The sequence below is a fragment of the Bidens hawaiensis genome, unplaced genomic scaffold (assembly GCF_021521415.1).
Source record: "Bidens hawaiensis isolate Kalapana, Puna unplaced genomic scaffold, B.hawaiensis_p1.1 tig00012199_1, whole genome shotgun sequence".
NCBI lineage: Eukaryota > Viridiplantae > Streptophyta > Magnoliopsida > Asterales > Asteraceae > Bidens > Bidens hawaiensis.
The window spans coordinates 216,500-241,729 of record NW_027491985.1 but is presented as its reverse complement, the minus strand read 5'-3'; the positions used below and the strand labels follow the sequence as shown (position 1 = coordinate 241,729).

The window sequence follows — 25,230 nt, the reverse complement described above, 5'->3', positions numbered from 1 at the left end:
CAAATATATTTTCATACAATTCAAATAAGTGTACTTCTAACATCACATTCAAATTTAATTTCTTGTGACCAATTTTCCCTTATCATGATCTGTTATTTTTGAGTGTCACAAAATCACCCTTTTCAAATATGATTTATGTTAGTATTATAAGAACACAACAGAAAGGCTTCCGTTTTTTTATTTACTAACTTTACTCCTTTTTTTTCGTTAGAATAACAAGTCAGTTGTTCCATTTGTATTTTATTTAGGGCTCTGGCTCTCTGCTTTTAACTTGCAAAAAACTTAATTTTTTTAACAATATATCTTTAAATCTCTTAAAACTAAAATTTATTTTATTGTAATAATCAGTGTTTTAATGAAAGTTGTAATTGTATTAACAAACCACAAGCTTGTGCTAAAAGTTGGTGTTCCTGTTATGCTCCTTATAAATATTAACCAAAAAGAAGGCTTATGTAACGGTACTTGACTACAAATTATATCTTTGGGTACTCGTGTAGTTGAAGCAAAAATTATTTCTGGAACTAACATTGGACATACAGTTTTGATCCATAGATCACCACTGACTCCAACAGACAACAAAGTAGCATATAAATTTCAAAGACGATAGTTTCCCCTTGCAATATGTTTTGCGCAGACCATAAACAAAAGCCAAGGTCAATCATTATCTAGGGTTGGTTTGTACTTGAAAGAAGCCATGTTCTCACATGGACAACTATATGTCACCTTGTCAAGAGTTACAAGCAGGTTTGGGCTCATGATTCTGATTCTTGATAGGTAATCTGACCAATACAACCACAAATGTAGTGTATACAGAAATTTTTTCTTATTTGTAAACTCATTACGTAATGTTTTTCTTTCTAATTCCTGTAATTTTAATGAAAGTTGTAATTGTATTAACAATATATTATAATTGTGTTATTGATTGTATTTTGTTTAACGTTTAAATATTGTAATTTTCATTAATTCCCCGTGTAATACACGGGTCTCAAACTAGTATATGTATATATATACACATATATACATATATAGGGGAGGGATATTTTGAGAACCTTGTTGAGTTTTAAGAACTTAAGAACTTCATTCTTGACCACACATTTAATTAAATAGATTAGATTATATGGTTGAGATAATGAGCTTAAATGTGGTTGAAAATTAAAATATGAGAGAGAATAAACATGTACAATGATTACACAAGTTTAAACGTTCGTTACACATATGTAATAAGTCGACTCGGTGCGTAAAAAATTCTGTAATTTTTTTGCGTATATGTAATCTACATATATTACGTATGTGTAAAAAAAATTCAAAAAAAATTGTTACATTGAGTTCTTTCGAGTTCTAAAAACTAAAAGTGGTTCTCATTTGAAATTTCCCATATATATATATATATATATATATATATATATGGGATCAAATGAAAACTTCTTTTAAAGAGAAAACTTAAAAATTTCTAAAGAATTATTTTTAACTTTGAAAAAAAAATCTTGTAGTTTTTTTTCCATTAGTCTTATATGTTGATATTGTTCTAAAAAAAAAACTCATCGGTGTAGTGCATATGTGTAATAGTGTGCATCGCATGTATCCAAGCAGTGGCTGATCCAGGAATATTTTTCGGGTGGTGCACTACTTATAGATACTTCAATTTCATAGAGTCGGACATAAAAAAATTCCGGGTCAGTTTGAGGTTCAGGTCGGTTCGATTGTAAGACCATGAGCCCCGGGAGCGCCACATTTGGTATTCATACAAAATATTATTTAAAGTAATTAAACTTGAAAACGGTTTCTTCCATTAAAACAAACATCTCAGAGTGTAAATTCAGCGGAAAACATAATAGTGAAGCAAGTTCCCTAAAACCCGGGAATTTTGCCCAAAACAAATTTTAAAATATAATTCATGAAACTATTTAAAATAAAATTGTTCAAAGTACATTCTTCCATCCACGTATGCCCTTCACCGTCTAAGTAGCTTCGCGCACGTCCAAGCAATAAGGCATCCTCTTCCTAACCTGAAACTCACACTAACATGCACACAAAGTCAGCTTGAGCTGAGTGAGTTCAAGTTTTAAGTAAATAATATTAGTAATAACAACTATGATAGAGATACCGAAAGTTTTTAAAGTAAAAAGAGTGCATCCATTAAGTCATCATTACCGAAGACTAAACATTCTCATACATACAGATACAAAAGATATATATGTAAACATCCTCTCAAGTACATCCCTATATATAACAATATATATATATATCTTCCACGTATAACATCAGGGTCGAGCAAACGTACAACCCAAACACGTAACATCAACGCATGCAAACACAAAGTAGGCATACGCAACATCCGTAGTCGAAACGACTACTGCTCCGCCAAATATAGGCCAAACAATGTGTGTATATATATATATATATATATATATATTTAACATCCCAAGGCCTACCATATACTAGCAAGCCTATATAAAATCGTTTAAAATATTTCATCAAGTAAGAAAACACTTAGGTGTGCATGTGTAACATCCCGAAATTTCAAAGGTAATATTAATTATATTACTTATTAATAGATGGAAAGTTTACTCGGGTTATCAGGAAATAAATAACTGAATAGGAGTTGGTATGAGTCGGGCTAGTGTTGGGTAATGGATGTGGGATGTGGACTTGGGTTAATTGTGATAGGTTAAATGAGAATGGGATTTCAGGGATATAAATACCCCCAAAATCCAAAAATATCTCATTTTCTCACCAAACTCCACACACACTCCACACACTCCTCAAAACACACACATTCTAACCGATCAAGATTCGAAGCCGAGACCCGAGATTTTGTGATAGATCTGAGTTGGTAAGGTAAGAACAAATCCAACAAAGCTAATATTACTGAAAATGGTTAGGATTGGATGGGTTAACCGGACCCGAACCCAAACTGCCCAAATCGGACCCCTGAAACGTCGATTTTAGGCCGATTTGATGGTTAGGGTTTGTAGGCGCCGATCATACGATTCCGTGGGTACCAAAATCGAGTTATTTGGCTAAGAAACGAAGGAGTTATGGTCAAAACAGATCTGCAGCGCGACAACTTCGCCTGCAAGATTAAGTTCGCCTGATGAACTTCGCCTTCAAGCGTAACTTCGCCTAAGGATAACTTCGCCTACGGCCAAGTTCGCCTAAGGATAACTTCGCCTACGGCCAAGTTCGCCTAAGGATAACTTCGCCTGAAGCCAAGTTCGCCTAAGGATAACTTCGCCTGAAGCCAAGTTCGCCTAAGGTTTAACTTCGCCTGAAGACAAGTTCGCCCGCCTAATGTTTAACTTCGCCTGAAGCCAAGTTCGCCTAAGGTTTAACTTCGCCTGAAGCCAAGTTCGCCTAAGGTTTAACTTCGCCTGAAGCCAAGTTCGCCTAAGGTTTAACTTCGCCTGAAGCTAAGTTCGCCCGAGGGTTAACTTCGCCTAAAGCCAAGTTTGATTAGAAAAATAAATTATAAAGCGATAAGTTAAAGTAAGCTAATACTAGGCCACCAGATTAGATCAGACGAGTATTGATACGTGTAACTTGTACAGTCAGCCGAGCTCAGGTAGAGAAGGGATTTACAGCTATCAGAAAAAGAAGCAGAATTCAGGTGAGTTTCTAGCCCCATTTATGTGCTATGTTTTCGGGGCTGTGTGCATACTCGATATGTTTGTTAATACACTTATCCTAAGAGATAAGTGTATGCCTTATGTGAATGATATGATATGTAGGAATGATTGCTCGATGGTACGTGAACGATCTTCGGATATTGCACGTACTGTCAGGTTGTAACGCTATGTGTAAGGTAAGTATGTTATGTAAGTGTATGTGCATGAACACGACAGAGATAATAGAAGAAAGAAATGATAACGTATGGTTGTATGGTTACGAAAAGGGTACCGAGCCCTAATAATACTCGATGAATGTAGGGCGTAATGCTCTTTATAACCTAAGATATGAAAGTAAGTTAATACAAAAGAAAGTAAGAAAGCATGGAAGTAAGAAAGTATGAATGAAAGGATATAATTTTATGTGTATGTCGTGTATGGTATTTGTGATAGATACGATTGATTGCTTGACGGTACGTGAACGATCTTCGGATATTGCACATATCGCCAAGGATAGTGATTGCCAAGTGGTTGATAGTGTGTATGAATGTTGTGATGTGACTTGCTCACTACGTAAATACTAAACTAATATGAGTGTGACCAAGGCAGGTTGAGGTAGAGTGTGTTAGAGGTAGCAGGAGTCTAGTAAGGGTGTTAGTGGCATAGCGTGAGTGCGTGATAGGGAAAGCCTATACGTGCCTTCGTTATTAAGTGGCATAGCGTGAGTGCGTGGTAGGGAAAGCCTATACGTGCCTTCGTTATTAAGTGGCATAGCGTGAGTACGTGGTAGGGAAAGCCTATACGTGCCTTCGTTATTAAGTGGCATAGCGTGAGTGCGTGATAGGGAAAGCCTATACGTGTCTTCGTTATTAAGTGGCATAGCGTGAGTGCGTGATAGGGAAAGCCTATACGTGCCTTCGTTATTAAGTGGCATAACGTGAGTGCGTGATAGGGAAAGCCTATACGTGCCTTTGTAATTAAGTGGCTAAGCTGTAGGGGTAATTAAGTGGTTAAACAGTGGCATGTTAGACAGTGGACTATGTGTCTTCGATACGTATATATTGTATGAAGTGGTTGTATGATAAGTTGCTTGATTAACTAGAACTCACTCAGCGTAGCTGACTTTTAGTATGCACGCAGGTGAGCTGATTATAGAGTTAGCATGAGGATGACACACGGCATGGATTGAATGGCTGGCATCTGAAGAAAGAAGTAAAGATGTTTTAAATATAGAGTTTTGTGTTGGTAACAAAGAAAAGATTTAATGTTTTGTAACAAATGATTGATGTTTTATATTTCGCGAAAAGTTTTAATAAACTCTGATTTGAAGAACTGTGTTTATGAGTAAATCCGACGCTAAAGTAGGGTTACCGGTAACGGGGCCTTACAAGTTGGTATCAGAGCATAAGTTCGAGAGATTTAAGCATCCTACATGCTTAGACTCGAACAGAAGATGGGATTTAAGTAAGAAAGGAAAGAAGATGCCAGTTCAAGAATGCCATGTGTCGCTCAAGCAAGATCAGTAAAGGTAAAGTGTATGATTAAATGATATATGTTAATGAGAAAGAAAAGATATGTGAACGATAGGGATAGGAATAATTGATTGTTTGATTTGACTAACTGCTTAAGTAGAACCAGCACAAATAGAATCATAAAGGGAAATGTATAGGACACGGAAAGCAACGTGATCAGCTAGTCATAGCTGGCCACTGTTATTACCTGTTAGCCTTGCTATCCTTGTACTATATAGTTCCTTGAGTGAGGATGTTTGTGTTTTCCCCTTTAGAATACTAATGGCTGGAGCTGGAGAATTTGTTGAAACTAGGGGTCGCACTGGGCGTCGTGGCAGGCCTCGTCTTGTCCGGCAACCCTCGGTAGAAGAAGCTTCCCACACCGAAGATGAAGGAAGCGCAGCTGGAGGAGACCAGAACAACAACGAGGAAGTTCAACTTAGCCCTGCAGTTCAAGCAGCCATTGTTCAGGCTGTAGTTGCTGCTGTGAAGAACCTGAATCCCGAAGGATCCGCTGGAAGCCGTGAACGAATTGCTGAAGGGGCGGGTGGTGATGGTAGGAAGGATGGGGAAGGTGAAAGAGGAGCCTCGAGTGGGGATAAGTCTGTGAAAGTCGATGATAGGAGAGGAGGACAAGGTGGGTGCAGCTATAAGTCCTTCAAAGGATGCGACCCGCCAAAGCTGACCGGGTTGGGAGACGCAATCGCTACTCTCCAATGGATAACCGCTATGGACAAGGTTATCCGCATTAGCGAGTGCCGTCCCTGATCAAGCTGTCGGTTATGCCACCCAATCATTTGAAGATGAGGCTATGTATTGGTGGGAGAGTGTGGAGCAGAGGAAGACCCGTGAAGAGATCAAGACAATGGGATGGAATGACCTAAAGGACATGGTGATGAAGAAGTTCTGTGCTGACGCCGAGGTTGAAAGGGCGGAGATGAAGTTCCTAAACTTGAAAGCTGGGACTTTGACACATCGTGAGTATACTACTGAATTCAACCGCATGTCTAGGTTGGTACCTGACATGGTGAACACTGAGGCTAAGAGAATCAAGTGTTACGTGAGGGGATTACCACAGAGAGTCCGCATGTTAGTCAGGACAAGCAAACCTGTCACCTTTGAGTCTGCGGTCGAGTTGGCGGAGATGGTCTATGATGATCTGGCGGCGGATGATGTGGGAGTGGAAGATGAGGAAAAAGGGAAAGGAACTAAAAGAGCTGGGGATATCGTGGAGCATGCAGGGAGAAGGACACAGAAGATGGCAGGGAATGGAACATGTAAGGTGTGTGGAAAGATGCACTTGGGGGAATGCAAGGCTGGTCCAAACCAGTGCTACCGATGTGGGAGGAAGGGGCACCTCTCCCGTTAATGCACCGAGGACCAGAAGTGTTACAGGTGTGGTAAGTCAGGTCACATAGCTAGGGAGTGTGGAGAAGCCGTAGCAGTGAGGGAAGGAAGAGAAAACGCGTGAAAGGATGGTCTATTAACTGCTAAGGAGGTAGCAGGAAAGTAAGTGGCATGTCACAGTTGTTTTATGTTTAGTAGTTAAAGAGTGTTTTCTGTTACATTTGAACCTATGTTTGTTTAGCAAGCTTGAATGATTTCCTTTTATGTTATGAGGTACTTGTGACTTCTTGTGCTTTTGTATGAACGATCTATGAATTTAACTTGAATGCATGTTGGTTATAATAAATAGTTGTGTGATGGTAAAGCGTCGCCTTAGGCGTTAGCGTTATTATATAAAACAAGGTTCCTCGGGAAGACGATTCAATAAAACGTGTAAATATAAGAAGCTTTCCTTTTATAGGAAATAAGTTAGGTTTCGGGGACGAAACCTCTTTAAGGAGGGAAGACTTGTAACATCCCGAAATTTCAAAGGTAATATTAATTATATTACTTATTAATAGATGGAAAGTTTACTCGGGTTATCAGGAAATAAATAACTGAATAGGAGTTGGTATGAGTCGGGCTAGTGTTGGGTAATGGATGTGGGATGTGACTTGGGTTAATTGTGATAGGTTAAATGAGAATGGGATTTCAGGGATATAAATACCCCCAAAATCCCAAAATATCTCATTTTCTCACCAAACTCCACACACTCCACACACTCCTCAAAACACACACATTCTAACCGATCAAGATTCGAAGCCGAGACCCGAGATTTTGTGATAGATCTGAGTTGGTAAGGTAAGAACAAATCCAACAAAGCTAATATTACTGAAAATGATTAGGATTGGATGGGTTAACCGGACCCGAACCCAAACTGCCCAAATCGGACCCCTGAAACGTCGATTTTAGGCCGATTTGATGGTTAGGGTTTGTAGGCGCCGATCATACGATTCCGTGGGTACCAAAATCGAGTTATTTGGCTAAGAAACGAAGGAGTTATGGTCAAAACAGATCTGCAGCGCGACAACTTCGCCTGCAAGATTAAGTTCGCCTGATGAACTTCGCCTTCAAGCGTAACTTCGCCTAAGGATAACTTCGCCTACGGCCAAGTTCGCCTAAGGATAACTTCGCCTACGGCCAAGTTCGCCTAAGGATAACTTCGCCTGAAGCCAAGTTCGCCTAAGGATAACTTCGCCTGAAGCCAAGTTCGCCTAAGGTTTAACTTCGCCTGAAGCCAAGTTCGCCCGCCTAAGGTTTAACTTCGCCTGAAGCCAAGTTCGCCTAAGGTTTAACTTCGCCTGAAGCCAAGTTTGCCTAAGGTTTAACTTCGCCTGAAGCCAAGTTCGCCTAAGGTTTAACTTCGCCTGAAGCTAAGTTCGCCCGAGGGTTAACTTCGCCTAAAGCCAAGTTTGATTAGAAAAATAAATTATAAAGCGATAAGTTAAAGTAAGCTAATACTAGGCCACCAGATTAGATCAGACGAGTATTGATACGTGTAACTTGTACAGTCAGCCGAGCTCAGGTAGAGAAGGGATTTACAGCTATCAGAAAAAGAAGCAGAATTCAGGTGAGTTTCTAGCCCCATTTATGTGCTATGTTTTCGGGGCTGTGTGCATACTCGATATGTTTGTTAATACACTTATCCTAAGAGATAAGTGTATGCCTTATGTGAATGATATGATATGTAGGAATGATTGCTCGATGGTACGTGAACGATCTTCGGATATTGCACGTACTGTCAGGTTGTAACGCTATGTGTAAGGTAAGTATGTTATGTAAGTGTATGTGCATGAACACGACAGAGATAATAGAAGAAAGAAATGATAACGTATGGTTGTATGGTTACGAAAAGGGTACCGAGCCCTAATAATACTAGATGAATGTAGGGCGTAATGCTCTTTATAACCTAAGATATGAAAGTAAGTTAATACAAAAGAAAGTAAGAAAGCATGGAAGTAAGAAAGTATGAATGAAAGGATATAATTTTATGTGTATGTCGTGTATGGTATTTGTGATAGATACGATTGATTGCTTGACGGTACGTGAACGATCTTCGGATATTGCACGTATCGCCAAGGATAGTGATTGCCAAGTGGTTGATAGTGTGTATGAATGTTGTGATGTGACTTGCTCACTACGTAAATACTAAACTAATATGAGTGTGACCAAGGCAGGTTGAGGTAGAGTGTGTTAGAGGTAGCAGGAGTCTAGTAAGGGTGTTAGTGGCATAGCGTGAGTGCGTGATAGGGAAAGCCTATACGTGCCTTCGTTATTAAGTGGCATAGCGTGAGTGCGTGGTAAGGAAAGCCTATACGTGCCTTCGTTATTAAGTGGCATAGCGTGAGTACGTGGTAGGGAAAGCCTATACGTGCCTTCGTTATTAAGTGGCATAGCGTGAGTGCGTGATAGGGAAAGCCTATACGTGTCTTCGTTATTAAGTGGCATAGCGTGAGTGCGTGATAGGGAAAGCCTATACGTGCCTTCGTTATTAAGTGGCATAGCGTGAGTGCGTGATAGGGAAAGCCTATACGTGCCTTTGTAATTAAGTGGCTAAGCTGTAGGGGTAATTAAGTGGTTAAACAGTGGCATGTTAGACAGTGGACTATGTGTCTTCGATACGTATATATTGTATGAAGTGGTTGTATGATAAGTTGCTTGATTAACTAGAACTCACTCAGCGTAGCTGACTTTTAGTATGCACGCAGGTGAGCTGATTATAGAGTTAGCATGAGGATGACACACGGCATGGATTGAACGGCTGGCATCTGAAGAAAGAAGTAAAGATGTTTTAAATATAGAGTTTTGTGTTGGTAACAAAGAAAAGATTTAATGTTTTGTAACAAATGATTGATGTTTTATATTTCGCGAAAAGTTTTAATAAACTCTGATTTGAAGAACTGTGTTTATGAGTAAATCCGATGCTAAAGTAGGGTTACCGGTAACGGGGCCTTGCAGCATGCTAGCCCAAAACTTGAAAAGAGTGAAAAGGGGCATCATGAACTCACCTGAGAACAACCAAACACCAGCAACGAGCTAGGAAATCTCTAAGTGCACACTTACAAGTAAGGCCCTGTAAATTGTACACAATGCGTTACTAAACTAGACCGTAAGAACACACTTGCCTAACGGGCCGCTCAGGCCCAACAACTTGGCCCGAGGCCCAACCCATACTCTTTTACTTTACCTCAGCCCCTAAAACCTTTCAATTAACCAAATCCACCCTACGATCATGGTCGGGGCTAACCATCATGGTCGGTATGCAAATCGAGTCGAATACGCGCGTACTAAATCTTAAAAACCAATTGTCAAACAAATCAGCCCCAAATGGACCAAATTCCCATCTTAACCTTTTCATACATCATAATTATGTCCCCCGCGTTGATAGGGTTGACGGTTCTTTTTTTACAACACTCACTTTAATGTTTAAACGACAATTTGCGCACAACTGACTCGATTAACTAATCACCAACCTAATCAGCCCCGAGTACCAAAAAAATAATTTTCCCACAGCCCTTAAACCCCCTTAGGGCTGTACAAACTGATTCGGTTGGTCATTCAATCGATTAACGCATCAAACTCAACAATTGACGATTCTACACCCGATAAACCCTAGTTTTCAAACTAAAATCGATTGACCGACCTAAACACCTCCAATGGCCACGAAATTTTAATATGATGTAAATGCCATACCTGGGAATCTTTCTACACTAGAAACTCTAATTTTTATCCACAAAAAGCGGGTCAATTGCACCTTGGCCGAAATCTGTCCAACGAAAAGAATCGGCAAAATTAAGCATCAAAACGATTAGGGGTGAACGAAAAAAGTGTTGGGGATTGTAGTACATACCTTGAACTACTTCTAAATTCCTTGGAATCACTCAAAAAGTCGAAGCAATGAAGGGGGGGGGGGGGGGCTGACCTTCGGCCTATCGTAACAGGTAGTGTTAGGGTTAGGATTGTTTTGTTTTATAATTATAATAAAAGAAGTTACATCCAAGCCCCTCCAATTTGAAGTATAAGGCATTATGGAAGAAAAGTTAGATGGTTTAACGTACCGGGATGACACAAAGGCTTCCGAGAAACATCGGTTAAATCCTGAGAATAATACATACTTTACAAGCTTTAACTCTTGGAACCGAAATTAATGGGCGTTACAGTTCGATGGTTCGGGCAAAGTTCATTACACAATAAAAATACGTTAAAATAATAAAAGAGGCACCGTCATTAGAAATTAAAAAACACATAATAGAAATACAATAGTCTTACGAATTAAAAAAAAACAAACACTTATAGTTGTTCCCTACGAGTCTTCATCTTTTGAAATCGTTGCATTACTTCTTCAACCGACACTTGTTGGAGGAACTCCCTTTCAATGTAACAAATGCAAGAATTGTTCATGTATCCATCCCCCATCCTATTACGCAAATCCGTTTTTACATTCTTCATTGAAGAAAAGCATCTTTCAACACTTGCCGTTTCAACCGGCAAAACTAATGATAACTTTATGAAACAATAGACTAACGGATAATCAACGTGTTATCTTGTTTTCACCATCATTTTGGCAAGATCACCTAACCCACTCAAGTTGGCAAACCGCTTATCTTCTTTCACATTAGTAATGTAGTGGCCAAGTTCATATACAAGCCTCTCTTTTTCATCAAAATCACATGGATACATCTCGGCCAACATTAACAAGTTTACTTTACTAAAGGCACTAAAATTACAAGACGGGCTCAAAGAACTCATACTAGTAAGCAATATAGTGTTTACCTCATTAAAGCGGTTTCCATGCTCTTGAATTTGCATATCGAGAATCGTGTTGAAATTATTAACCACATAATGGTGACGATTGGTGATACCGGTCTTCTTTCTTTGATATTTCGGATCAACATACTCGGCTTCCATATCAACCACTTCAATATCATATTTATCACAAAAGGATGTGACATCTTCCAAAAGCGAGTCAAAACCCTCAAGTTGATAACTTTTTAAGGCTTCATCAATTAACTTAACTAGCTTAACTGCATTCAACATATATTGATCTTTTCTTTGAAGTGCTTGACACAATGTGTTAGTAACACCCAAGATGTATTTCATCAAATGTAAATAAAATACAAAACTAAAAGTGTTCATGTATACTAGAAGTCCGTATGCTTCACTTTTTTGATCTAAAAACTCTCCCGAATTTTCAATATATTCATGCACGTCAATAACACTAGGATATGAAGTAAGCACACGGAGAGTTTGTTTTTTCATGAGAACTCCAACGTGTATCCCTAGTTCTTGCAAGTGACAATTCTTGATTCTTTCCACTTCCAGTTTCAACTTCCGGATTCAATCCCAATCTTTCTTTTTGACTCTCTCTTATCAAATCTATTCTTTTACAAGATGCACCAACAACATTTATTAAATTTGATAATTCTTTAAAAAAATTGAAAATCTCATGATGTTTGGTTGCAAGGCCCACAACAACAAGTTGAAGTTGGTGAGCAAAACAATGAACATAATATGTTGAAGAATTTTTTTCAAAATTAAAGCTTTCAAACCATTAAACTCACTGGACATATTGCTTGCACCGTCATATCCTTGGCCTCTAACCCTACCAATACTCAAACTGTGGCAAGCAAATAATTTATCGATTGCAGCTTTAAGAGATAATGTGTTTGTTTCCATAACATGAACAAGGCCAACAAATCGCTCCTTCACAAATCCTAATTTGTCAACATATCTTAAAACCACGGCCATTTGTTCTTTTTAAGAAATATCTCTCGATTCATCAACTAATATGGAAAAGACATCATCACCAAGTTCTTCATATATCTTCTTAAAACTTCTTCGGCAAAACAATTACAAAGTTCTTTTTGGATTGATGGAGACGTCATTTGATTATTCCCGGGAGCATTACCTAATATAACCTTACCAATTTCTTCATTTAGTTCTCCAAACACTTTTAAAACTCGATAAAATTTCCTCTGTAGAGAGATTCTTCAGACTCATCATGACCATGAAAAGCTAATAAAACATTCAACAATGCTTTGGTAAGTTTAGCCGAAACATGTAATCGGATTCTTTATTGTTTTTTATGTATATCTGTTCCGTTGTCAATGGCCACATGCATAGATTGAGCTTGGTTAAGTAAGTCTTCCCCCTTTTTACGCGCTTTGTTGTGAAAGCTATTACACTTATACCAACATGATTGCTAAATTTCTCCCCACACCTATTTCAACATCGCAATCCTTCACTTAGAAATGCATCATTTTGTCCACTTTCCTTAAACAAGTAACAATGCAAACAATACACTTTATCCACTTTGACACTATATTCCAACCAATTACCATATTCACTAGTGTACCATTCCTCATTAAAACGCCTTAATTTACCATTAAAATTTGTTAGAGGAAAATCGTGCCCGGTTGGTTGACATGGACCAATAAGTAGATATGCCCGTCTAATTTCTTATTTTTGACTTGGGTGATAAGATGAAATTGGTTGCCTTTCGGAAGGATCCCATGGAAGATCATCCAAATTTTTTTGACGGTTTACTACTTGAAGATGATGATCCAAGGTTCGATGGTTCTCTTTGGAAATACCTCGTGATGTTCATAATACCTACAAATCAACAATTACAAACTAACAAATTAAAAACTAAGAAACTAACAAAACCTAACATACTAACAAATTAAAACTAAATTTAACAAATAACTTAACAACTAACAACATAAAAAACAATTAACAAGAACAAGTAATTAACATTTAACAAATGAATGTGCACATGCCCTCAAAGTGGGAGGATTCAAGCTTTGAGGAAGAGTAGAAGGTTGAAGGAAGGAGGCAAGGAGCTGTGTGGAGTGGACTGTGGATGTGTGGCTGGTTGGAAAAAGAGAGGGCCACCCATGAGCGGCGGTGGGCGGTGGTCGGAGAAGGGGAGAAGGTAGGCGATGGTATGGTGGCAGTGCGGCTGTGTATGCATGACTCTTGAGAGGTAACGTTGATGTTGTAATGTTTTAAAACTTATAACCCTAAATTTATAACATAAGCCTTAATTAAAAAAAAGGTTCAAAAATAAGCATCAGGCCCAGATCGAACTCGCGCCTTCCCACTTACAAAACCAAGTATCTACCAGCAGACTAGCGCTTATAGTTGAGATTAGGGTGGTTCCTTCCTAATTTATAAGGTGGTTTCTATAATATTTTCTATATAAAACTACACTATTATTTCGAAACTCGGAACCACCCACTTCCTCTATATATCCGCCCCTGTATCCAAGAGTGTTGTATTGCATAGAATACGACACTATTGCACATATTTGATACACACTATTGTATATATGCAATATAAGACTAATACACACATCGAATACACATTAATCAGTATGTGTAATACAACACTAATGCACATGTGCACTACATCGACTTTTAGTTTTTTTTTAATTTTTTGTATATAAACAACACTACTACACGTATACAATACACAAATATTGAATATATGCAATTAAACACTATTGAACATAAAAACACATAGTATTAAACATGTGTAATACAACAGTATCGCACAGAAATACGTATGTGCATTACAACATCTTTTTTATTTTTTTTAGTGAAGAGTAACAAAATATAAGAATAATGGAAGAAACAGAAATTTGAAAATATTTTTTTTATTTTTAATTAAAGATAATTTTTTAGGAGTTTTTAAGTTTTATCTCTAAGGACAAGTTTTCTCTTGACACTATCCCCCCCACCCCCCCCCCCCATACACACAGATATATATATATATATATAGGGGATGGATAATTTGAGAAGCTTGTTGAGTTTTAAGAACTTTAAGAACCTCATTTTTAACCACACATTTTATTAAATAGGTTAGATTATGTGTTTGAGATTAAATCTGATTAAAAAAATTAAGTAGAATAGAGAATAAAGATGTGATGTTCGTGACAAAAGCAGTTACACCCTAGTATTCACATTAGAATAAGCGAGTAACCGCTTATTGCGTATCGATCAAACGAATAACCAAACGGATCTAGTTATGACCCGAATATCTCTGGGGGCCATCTATAAGTGATATACGTTTATAATAAGGCAACATGCTGATATTTTGACCTTAGTACAATAGCAAACCAGTTAGACGAAAACATACTCGTTTAACTACCCGCTATCGGTTAAACGCGAAAGACTATTACAAAACAAGCATTGTATCATACGTTAAGCCGAAAAAGACCTACAAAACACTTACCTAGGATGTTTTAAGTGATCCGTGAAAATATTTTTGATTTTCACAAACAAATAGTATATTTTTCTAAATTTACAAGAACTTGGCCGAAAAACACTCGTTTTCACGCTGTTTGTTGTACCCGATATAATTTTTGCTAAAAACTGAACCCGAAATAAATTTGGACTCGGGATTTCACGTACGGGCATGCAAATAGAGAGAAATGGAACAAGATGGGGCCCATGTAGGCCTTGCTTCTTTGCGGCCGCCAAGGGGGGATCCACCCCCTTTGATGTATCTTTCAAAACAAGATAATTATGCAATATATTTTGATCATTTTTAATTCCTTGAAGCTGCTCCTACTACTCTTTAACTTCTCTAGCCAAAAACCTTCAAGGTAACATTGATTTTGATCATTAGAACTTGAATTAAACATGGTTTTTGCATAAAACCTGATCTTTGATTATCAAAAATTACTTATAACCATGAAAAAACCCTAAAAATTGTCCACAAACATATTTTGATCATACACATGGTTAGGAACCTGGTTTGATAATTTTTTGGCCATAAACACGGATTAAGGGGTTTAAATCGTGTTTTTACGGTTCAAAAGTTTGGTTTAAAGTCCTAACCGAAACCCTAAGTTTCAAGGCTGGTATTTTGATGATACATGCTTGGTTTTCTGATATAGGACCTGTATTTACTCTATCTAGAAGGCCAAGAACCCGGAAAAATGAGTAAAGGGTTGAAACAGTTGAAAACCGAAAAGGTATTACCGAAATACTCGTTTAGGGGCTGCTTAGAATTAGATTGTGATGTGTTTGTTTTTAGCTCGTAAAATCATACAGGGACATCAGGGACCATATGAATGGTCCCTGTCCAAATTTGGTAATTGTTCGACCATCCGAGAATATTTGGCGAATTTATTACCGTTTGGGGACGTTTATTTGGAAAAATACTTAAACTTCTTTAAAAATTATGAAATTTTGTGGAGAACTCAGTTATGGCATAATATGACCACCTGTAAAATTTGGAGTCATTTGGAGAACCCTAGATACATTTTTTGGATTCACGTTTATTTGAGATTTTACAGTTGTTTTTGGCCTGAAAAGGTAACTTGGCAAAATTGTTAGGTTCTGGGAATTTTACAGGTTATTTTGGATGATATTTTTATCACTTATAAATTTTGTTGGATTTTTTGGAAATCGTTTGGTATAAACGGACAATTTATGGGTTAAATATAGCTTATAAAATGAATTTTTATAAATTATTAAATCAATAAACAATTCCAGAAATATTTTTATAAAAAATTTCATATTTTATTTGGTAAGTATATAAATTTCCATAATTTAATGATAAACAGATAATTAATTGTGCTAATTTGAAAGTTAAACAAATTAATTTCAAATAAAAACCAATAGGTTTGTGATTAACGAATATGTTGAAATATCAGAACATCAAGAATAAACAATCCTTCCGTCATGGCGGTTTCGGGTAATCGGTTTTAACGATTATAGCGAGTCGGTTATGGGTTGGTTAACCGTGACCAAAATAAACAATCCTTCCGTATGATTGTGAACACTGAATAGTCGCTAATCGTATTGTGGATTTCAAATATATTTTCTTTTTTATTGCAATTTATAATTGAAATATTAAATAATTGAAACGATAATTTGGATGGAAATTCAGAACGACAATTATGGACCATTGGAATGAATATGGTAACCAATATCACTAATATTATTGGCAATCCTAGTAGGCGTGGAGAAATTTTTTCTATAATGGCAATAAGTTTAAAAATATCCTCCTCATGCACTAATTCTAATTTCCAAACCCTTATTTCTCGATTAATAGTTACATAAATGGGGCAGTTCGGGGCGGGTTTGGAATTAACATTAACCAAAACCGACCCACATTTGGCGGTTTTCAAAAATACATTAAATAGACCCATAAGTTATATCGGTTAAATTCGGTTCGGTTATGTCGGTTATGGTTCGGTTTGCGGTTATGACGGTTAATTTGCTTACCCCTAATGGCTGGAATGCCAAGTTCTGCTGCAATTTAATAAGTTAAGTTGAATTTGGCCTATGAGCCAAGTTCTGCTGCAACTAAACAAACTAAAGTTGAGTATGGCCTATGAGCCAAGTTCTGCTGCAACTAAACAAACTAATTTTATTATGGCATGAATGCTGAGAAAATACTGTGATTATACATGTGGGCGGAAGGGGGGCAACAGTGATTAAGTGCACGTGGGAAATACTATATATATATATATATATATATATATTAGCATAAGTGCCCGCGCGTTGCTGCGGGTTCACCCAAATTTTCTTCTCGTATTGGTTTGCATGTGGTGTGTAACGGGTTATCAGTGCGAGTGCGCTGCCGCGTGTGCATATGGTTTGACAGCCCACGCATCGCAGCGGGTATGAATTTTTCAAACTAATTTGAAAAGTTAAGGTCAAAACAAAAGTTACATTAAATTACATAATTTTTCTTTTAACTTTATGTTCTTGCTAATAACAAGCATGAAATACCAGTTTTTTGTACATATATGCAAAGAAACAAGTAAAACAATGAACACTGTGAGTGTTTGGTATCCTTGGTGTTAACTCAACCACGTCCCCCATTTTAAGGTTGCAACTCGAGTCCGTCACGAGGTCATGGTTCAACCTGGGCCTTAATTCTTCTTTTTACAGGAAATCTGTATGGGGAGTTTCCCTGACCTGCTAAATTTAGCAGATCCATCACCGGTGAATTTGATGGGAACTTTTGTACCAGCAGCTGAGACAAAAAAAGAGTGTTTAAAATAGGCTTTATTTTTTTACCAAGGATATACATAGTATGCTATACTATAAAAAATAGAACTATAAACATATATAAATAATTTCAAAATATATAATTATTGGTAAAGATAATGTACCATCTCAGTTCATCCAAATTTTGTTTCAGAACATGACATGCAATAGTTTGCATAAGAATGAATTGTAGATGTTAACCTCCAAGCAATAAAACTTTCCCTGCGATTCAAATTACTGCAAAAAATCACATCATCTCAAATCCATCATTTTACAAGTGATTTTATAAAAAGATTAAGAAAACTTACAGGTTAACTCACGAGGAAATTAGGTGGCGTATCAAGTTCCATATTTGCAGGATCAAAAACTAAATCTTGACATGCTTCTAAATCCTTTAGATTTTATGGCTCTAAATGAAGATAATATGCAAGAAGCAGTTTTCTGTTTGATTCTTGGTTTTCAAGACCTCTTTGAGGATATTGACTCTATAGAAACTCGTCACACAAAAGAAGCCCTTCAACAAGTTATTGTGAATTTAATATATATTGTGACTCTCTATCCCACCATTTTGATTCTTCTCCACCTTAACTATATTAGCTCCTTGTTTCTCAAAAGCATGATTTTCATTAATCATACCATCTTCATGATTACCAAGCTTCCCACCAAAAGTTTCAACTTCAGCATCGTACACGGGCTACATATCATGCTACCTTAAAAGTAGTAACAAGAATGCTTTGATGCAGTGTATATTCAATTTTTGCAAAATCAATAATTCATAACATAAAATACCTGAATAGGATCTGCAAGAAGCTCAACAGGTGTTGTTCAAGACCCACCAAAACCGGGACCCGCCGTTCAGCACAAGGTAGTTCAATATCAGACTTAGAGGTGACATGGTCAACTTTTACAATAGGAAAGTCAAAGTCTTCAACAACAGTCTCTTCATCGTTTCCAATTGGTTTTGACTATGGTGGTGGTTGATAAGAGATTTTTGAAATCGCGTACTCGCCTTCCTTCTCATGTTCCCAAATGATATTAATGCATAAACCAATTTGTTATTTTCCGCCTTCCCACCTTTTACGAGGCTCACATACAAAACCATTATTTTACACCATTGTTGGACCTCGTCGAACAACGGTTTTTGTTTAGCCTATTTTATGTCAACAAAAATGCCTAAAATAATCGTGTTTCATGGTTCTATATTGCAAGCTTTAATTGCTCTGTGAAAGAAGTGAGATACACTTCCATCTTATTGGACCCCTAAATAAAATGAAAGACTCATGTTACACAAAATGATAAAATGTATATTATCATATAGAAGAAAGTAAAATAAAAATAACTTGGTAGGTTTTGAGGATGAGTGTAACAGATTCCATCATCTTGTTCAACCGTTGGAATAAACTCACCGATAAACGGGTGTTGTTGAAAGCCACGTGCATCACTTGTGGCAAGTAAATGCCCCATGATTTCCTGATCCTACGGGTCAAAGTTAATCCCTCGGGGCAACCCCCGTCATGCTTGATTAACCTAAATGTAAGATCCAAAAAATTTAAAAATTTTAATAAAAGAATTTTATAATAATTTGGGAATATAAAATAGATATATTTACATCACTGTTGATGTTTTCGGGGTCACATTCACCGGAAGCACTTCTAATCTTTGTTGCAATTCTATTGGTATCCACCAACCATGGTGGTCTGCATTCTTTAGCATGAAATATTATTATATAAAAACTTGATGTAAAAAAGAATCCAAATTTAATAGGATTCATAAGTGGAAGACATTCAACATAATTAGATAAATTGTTGACAGTGAGAAGGATTCTTGTAAATAAAAGTCAAGGTCTCAATGTCTATTACGGTGTCAAGAGGAAAACATGTAAATTTGGATTGTAATATAAATAAAATGAAGCACTCTTTCAGTGAATACCCCATATGCTTCCAGACATCTTTATAAGTATTAAGAAACCACTCTTCGGAACCCAATCAAGTTTTTTTATTTAATGGTATTTTATATGATACAAATGAAAGCTTATTAAATTACTGAATAAGTTAAAAAAACAAAAACAACACAGTGCACAAAAGCTTATTAAAATCTAGTAGGTAACAATAGATTAAAAGAAGCAAACCATAGAATTAGGAGAATCGAGTGGTAGCATGGAATTGGTGGTACTTGATAATAGGGGTGTTAACAGGAAATCTTTACAGCCTCCTCATCAACCACATGTGCATGACGCTTTATAAGTTACTATCATCAGGTTCAACCTTCTTTTCTTTAACTATTTCTTGATATACTGATTATAACCCCCTTGAGCCATCCCATTAAATAAACTGTTATAACTTATCAAACTTGAAAGGGCATTACCTTCTTTTATCATGATAGTGGTTTGTAACAGGGGTGATCACTGAACAAGATTTCCAAATTAAAGTTTGCAACTTTTTATCATGAAAAACAGTTTAAATTTGTGTAAAAACCCACAACACACTTCATTAATCCACAAACTCTATTTGCATAATAATAATAATAATAAAAATTGTTATCATATGGAGAATGAAGAAAACCTAATTGGTGATGGTGATTACCAGTTCAGGGGAAAGATAAGGGTTTTCGTCAAGAAGACGATGCAGAGATGAGAGACACCGTGTATGAATGGTAGGGTAATTGCTCCTTCAAATAATAAAACCCTCCTCTTCAATTAAATTATGAGGTAACCGATGACATTAATGGCCGAGACCGCGGAAGAGACGAACCGTCTACCTTCTCCAGCGGATTTCATTGATTACACAAAATGATTGCTTGATTGCAATTGAAGAGTGGAATTAATAACCCTAAATTAAACGGTGCCGGAGATGCTACGGAACGACGGCTGATGTGAGGTTATTTAATTTTTACGGCTTCTCATGCTTTAACTTTAACGGTGTCTTAGAATGGCAAAATTACCATCATGTCCATCTAAAACGTTTTATATGTAATATATATATATATATATGATGGAGTTATAATAAGAAGTGAAGTGTGTCTAAAAAGTGTAAGAAGTAATCTGGTGCATTAGATTTGGTGATCTGATGGTCTAGATGGAAAGTGTGATTTTTAGACGGTGTGTTTTATTTTAATACTTGTTTTATAACACTCTAGGGGCATAATCGTCCAGTGTGTTATATTATATATGAAAACATTATCAATCTATAATTATCATTTTTTAATCCAACTGTAAAACACACCACCAAGAACATCACAAGGTATATAACAGTGTGTTTTAAATCAAAATAATCAAAATTTAAAAAAACCCAATATGTTAATCCAAATTTAAAACACAACACCAAGAACTAAAACACACTAATGAGCAACATATAATTTGTCAAACAATAAATATAAAGAACAAAACACTCTAAAGACATCATCTTCGTCTGTAACGACCTCGTTTCAATAAATAAATAAATCAAATATCTCGAGTTTATTTTAATTATCGTGTCGAGAAACGTTAATTAAATTAATTAAATATTATGTAGAATATGGATAAGATTAAGAGGGGTTAATGGACTTGGGTGAGATTATGGGCCAAAAGCCTTTGGGCTTTGCCTATTTAAACCCCTAAACCCTATTTTTATTCTATCCTTATCATTCCATCATCATCCACCAAATCATTGGCACATAGAAACACACAACATAAATCTCCTGTACACCAAACATTCCAACATTTCCAAATTCATCCATCCAAATACTCAAGATCCAACCAATCAATCTATAAGTTAGCCGCGCACAACTCAGGAAAGGAATTACAATTAATGGTGAACATAACAGGATCCAGGTGAGTTTAAGCCCCTTTTTTTGTGTTAAGTTTTTGAGGCTGTGTGCATACTACGATGTGTTTAGATTTATACATTTAACTTAAATGGTAAGTGTATATTAGATATATGTTTGCGTATGAATGTGAATGATATGGATTGTTTAACTAGTGTGGTCGAAGTTATTATATTAGTTATGATTGAAAGAAGTAGAAAGAAAATATAACGAAGGTAGAATGGAATAGTATGTTAGAGGGCACCGGGCCCTAATAATAACCGAGGTATGTAGGGCAATGGACCCTTATAATATCCAAGGTAAGTAGGGAATGGACCCTAAGGATATCTAAGGTATGCAGGACACCGGATCCTTATTAATTTCGAGGTATGTAGGGTCTGGACCCTTATAATATCCAAGGTATGTGAGGACTGAATCTTTATAACATCCGAGGTATGTGGTCAGTAAGAAGTATAAATGTATGAATGTATGTTTGAATAATAAAGGAACAGGTAAGTATTAATACGTATCTGCGGACGCGTATTAGTAAGTAAGTGAATGTAATGTATGTTAATTAACTAGAACACACTCAGCGTAGCTGACTTTTAGTATGCACGCAGACAAATAGAATGAGACAAGTTGCTTGATGAGGACACGTGGCAATAAGAGGAAGACTGGCATTGCTATGAAGAAGACACCAGTGTCATTTATGTTTTATGTTTAAGACTTACGTTATGATATTTTAAGACAAGATGTTTATGTTATGTATGAATTTCCGCGAAATGTTTTAATTAACTTTGATTTTACGAATTATGTGAATGAGTAAATCCAACCAACGAGAAAGTAGGGCACCCGGGTCGGGGGCCTTACATCGTCATTTGAATCTTTACCGGAAAACAAGCCACTTAAAATCAGTGGTCGGCGACATCATCTTCCATGCCGAGCTCGTGTGTGGCAAGTCCGAATATCATCACATTCCATGATGAAGTATCTTTTTCAGGCATTTTGTTAAACAACTGGCGTGCTTTATAAATGTACCCACATTTAGCATACGTCAATAAGCCCGTTCCACGTCCGGCCATCACCACCACCACCACCACCACTCCCTACCAAATCTATTGTTCTATATTTATTCATAACAATCTAACATGTTATTATTTATATATGATACTAAAAAACAAAGGGGACACCTGTGGTTATATGCATATAACAAAAGTATATAAAATGGATATAAAGAACAAGGCAGAATCAATCTCGACGAAGATTGAAACCGTGTACGTCATCTCTCGGCATCCTCTACCGTCACCACGGCATCGCCGCAATCAAATCACTGTCCTCTGACAAATCAGATCTAGATAGAATCCGTCACATGTTACCACCGAAAAACGAGATAACATCGCTTTGTTGCTGCCTCTCCCCGCCGACATTGCCGTAGTGGTTTTTTGAGATCTGGGTAGTGGAACTCGTCGGATAGCCGTAGTCCTCACTGCCATCGCGGTGGAGATTGGGTTTCAGCGAGTAGGACGGGTGGCTCAAATGTTAATGACAATACTATGTGGGATTGATTGGAATACATAGTAAGCATGTTGGAGATTGAGCCGGAGACGCCGGCGGCGAATGGGTCGGAGACGATGAGATGGGCGTGTGTTTGATTGACTTGAGAAAATGAATCATAATAATTAGTATATTATTTCCTAAAATAATTGAATACAAAATGGACCATCCTACCCTTAAGAGTTATAGATCATCCAATGGTCCATATTGTTTCCTACACTTTAGGAAAAAATCACTTCTTATTCTACCCTTACTCTCTCTCTCTCTATATATATATATATATACATATATATACACACATATATATATATATACTATGTGGATGTGCGTGAGAAATGCTATATATACACATATATCTATATTCGGTGCGTAAAAAATGTTGTAATTTTTCTACGTACATGCAACCTACGTATATTACATATATGTAAAAAAATTCAATTTTTTTTTGTTATGTTGAGTTCTTAAAACTCAGTGGTTCTCAAAAGAAATCAACCATATATATATATATGTATGTATATGTATATATAATATCATGAATTTTTCAAAAATCTTGCATCCCTAGAAAAGTGCCCCGATCAGGCGTCCACGTTGCCCCCTTGAGGTCGCCCCAGCTATTTTATTAAACATAAAAGTTTAGTGTAGCCATTTTTTAATATTATATATTTATGTCATTTTTAACATCAATTCTAAATATTATATATATTAATTTAGAAAGTGCTGTCAGTCTCTGATAATTACTATTCTTTTGACTTTATGCATACTGGTTTTATACATCCTGCATCATTTTTGATACACTCTTCATCTTATCATATGTTAACATGTGTTTTCCACTTCACACGGCTTCATCTGTTTCTTTTTAGAATTTCCTCTGTGCTTTCCAGTCTCTCCACCATCACAATCCATTATTTTCTCTCCATTTTCTTTGACAAATAACAACTAGACATCTTAGGTATTCTGTAAATCCAATATCTTCCGATCTTGGTTGTTGCCGGCTTCCATTTTGGAATCCTAGGCAGCGACCGCAGATGAGGTAAGATGGGGTGATGTTTCCGATTTGTCTTTTTTTGGGTTCCATTTTGGAAACCTTAGGAGATGGCAATGCTGTGACTGTTGCCAGGTTCCATTTTGGAACCATAGGCGACGACCGGCCGTTCTATGGCGGCGACAGATCTGCATTCCCTCAATTAAGTTTAGTATGCATTCTTTGAGGTAATAAACTACATTTGAAGCACAATAGTTTGTTTTGATTCCACCTTTGAAATTGAAAGTTATTCAATTTGGCACTTTAGACATTTGGTGTCGATCAATTTGGAGTTTCAAGAATGTTTATACAGTTTGGGGTTTTCCTTAGTGGATGACTAACCTATGAGTCTTCTACAAGAGGATTGGTTATCATCAAAGCCCCAATTTTGTTGATTTGAGACTGATACGTATCACCTTATGAGGCTGTGATAATGATTGATGTAAAGAATCACATCTTGGCATGGCATAATCAGAGAACAAAGTTCTTTTGCAGCAATTTGTGTTCAAAGCACTAATCTGAGCCTATGTCTGGATCTGAGGTTATGTCAGTTATCTTTTGATTATGTTCTATCAATATGTTAAAGGCTGTGATGGTTTATTCTGAGCCTTTTGTTTGTTAGTGTTAGTCCTAACGACGGTCTAAACGTTCAAACGTTAGTTATTGAAGAAGAGCTTCAAGTAAGATCGGTTCCACTAGATCGTGTGATCTTGAGAAAGAACATATGCTGCTTTGATAATTGATATGCCAAGAAATAAAGGTGAAGCTCCATACTTGATCTATGAGGAAGATGGAAGGCTATTGCAAGCTTGCAATAGCAGTTCTAAAGAGATTAGGGAGAGAAAGATCTCTTTCTTTAAGTCGTATGGTGGATACTATATGAACGTTTATAGAAATAATGGGATTGGGAGTTTAGCTTTTTCTTGTTGAAATTAAGTTTAAATATTTGGGTAGTCAATTTCTGACACGTACCTGTTAACACGAAATGAGTTTTAACAGGTTTGGGTTTGAGCGTAACAGGGGGAGAGAAATTGAAGTTGAAGATCATTGTAGACCAACATGTTAAAAGATTATTGAAGACCAACAAACTAAAAACTTGAAGATTCTAAAGTTTGAAGCTCAAATCTACAAATCAACATGTTAAAGTTTGAAGATTATTAAAGACCAACAAGTTGAAGACTTGAATATTTTAAAGAATATACAAACAAACTTTTGAAGACTTATGACTTTTGATGATAACCAATGATCAAGGTGTGTGACATTGCTAACATAGTCATCGGTGTAGTTAATTTTAACTAATCTATGTCACTTAATAAAATGTCTTCAGTTGAGTTTCGTCATTATCAAAAAGGGGCATATTGTTG

The 25,230-nt window shown here is 36.7% G+C and overlaps 1 protein-coding gene and 1 pseudogene across 1 annotated transcript; both read right to left on the bottom strand.

The window, feature by feature from the left end:
• Positions 1-11,041: 11,041 nt before the first annotated feature.
• Positions 11,042-12,250, bottom strand: LOC143540335 (uncharacterized). Its single transcript, XM_077033428.1, has 2 exons — positions 12,064-12,250; positions 11,042-11,526 (listed from the first exon to the last, which is right to left on the bottom strand). The coding sequence occupies exons 1-2, from the start codon at positions 12,248-12,250 to the stop codon at positions 11,042-11,044; spliced, it is 672 nt and encodes a 223-aa protein (XP_076889543.1).
• A 5,572-nt stretch (positions 12,251-17,822) lies between these two features.
• On the bottom strand, positions 17,823-19,282 carry LOC143540333 (SUPPRESSOR OF GAMMA RESPONSE 1-like; annotated as a pseudogene).
• Positions 19,283-25,230: the final 5,948 nt, after the last annotated feature.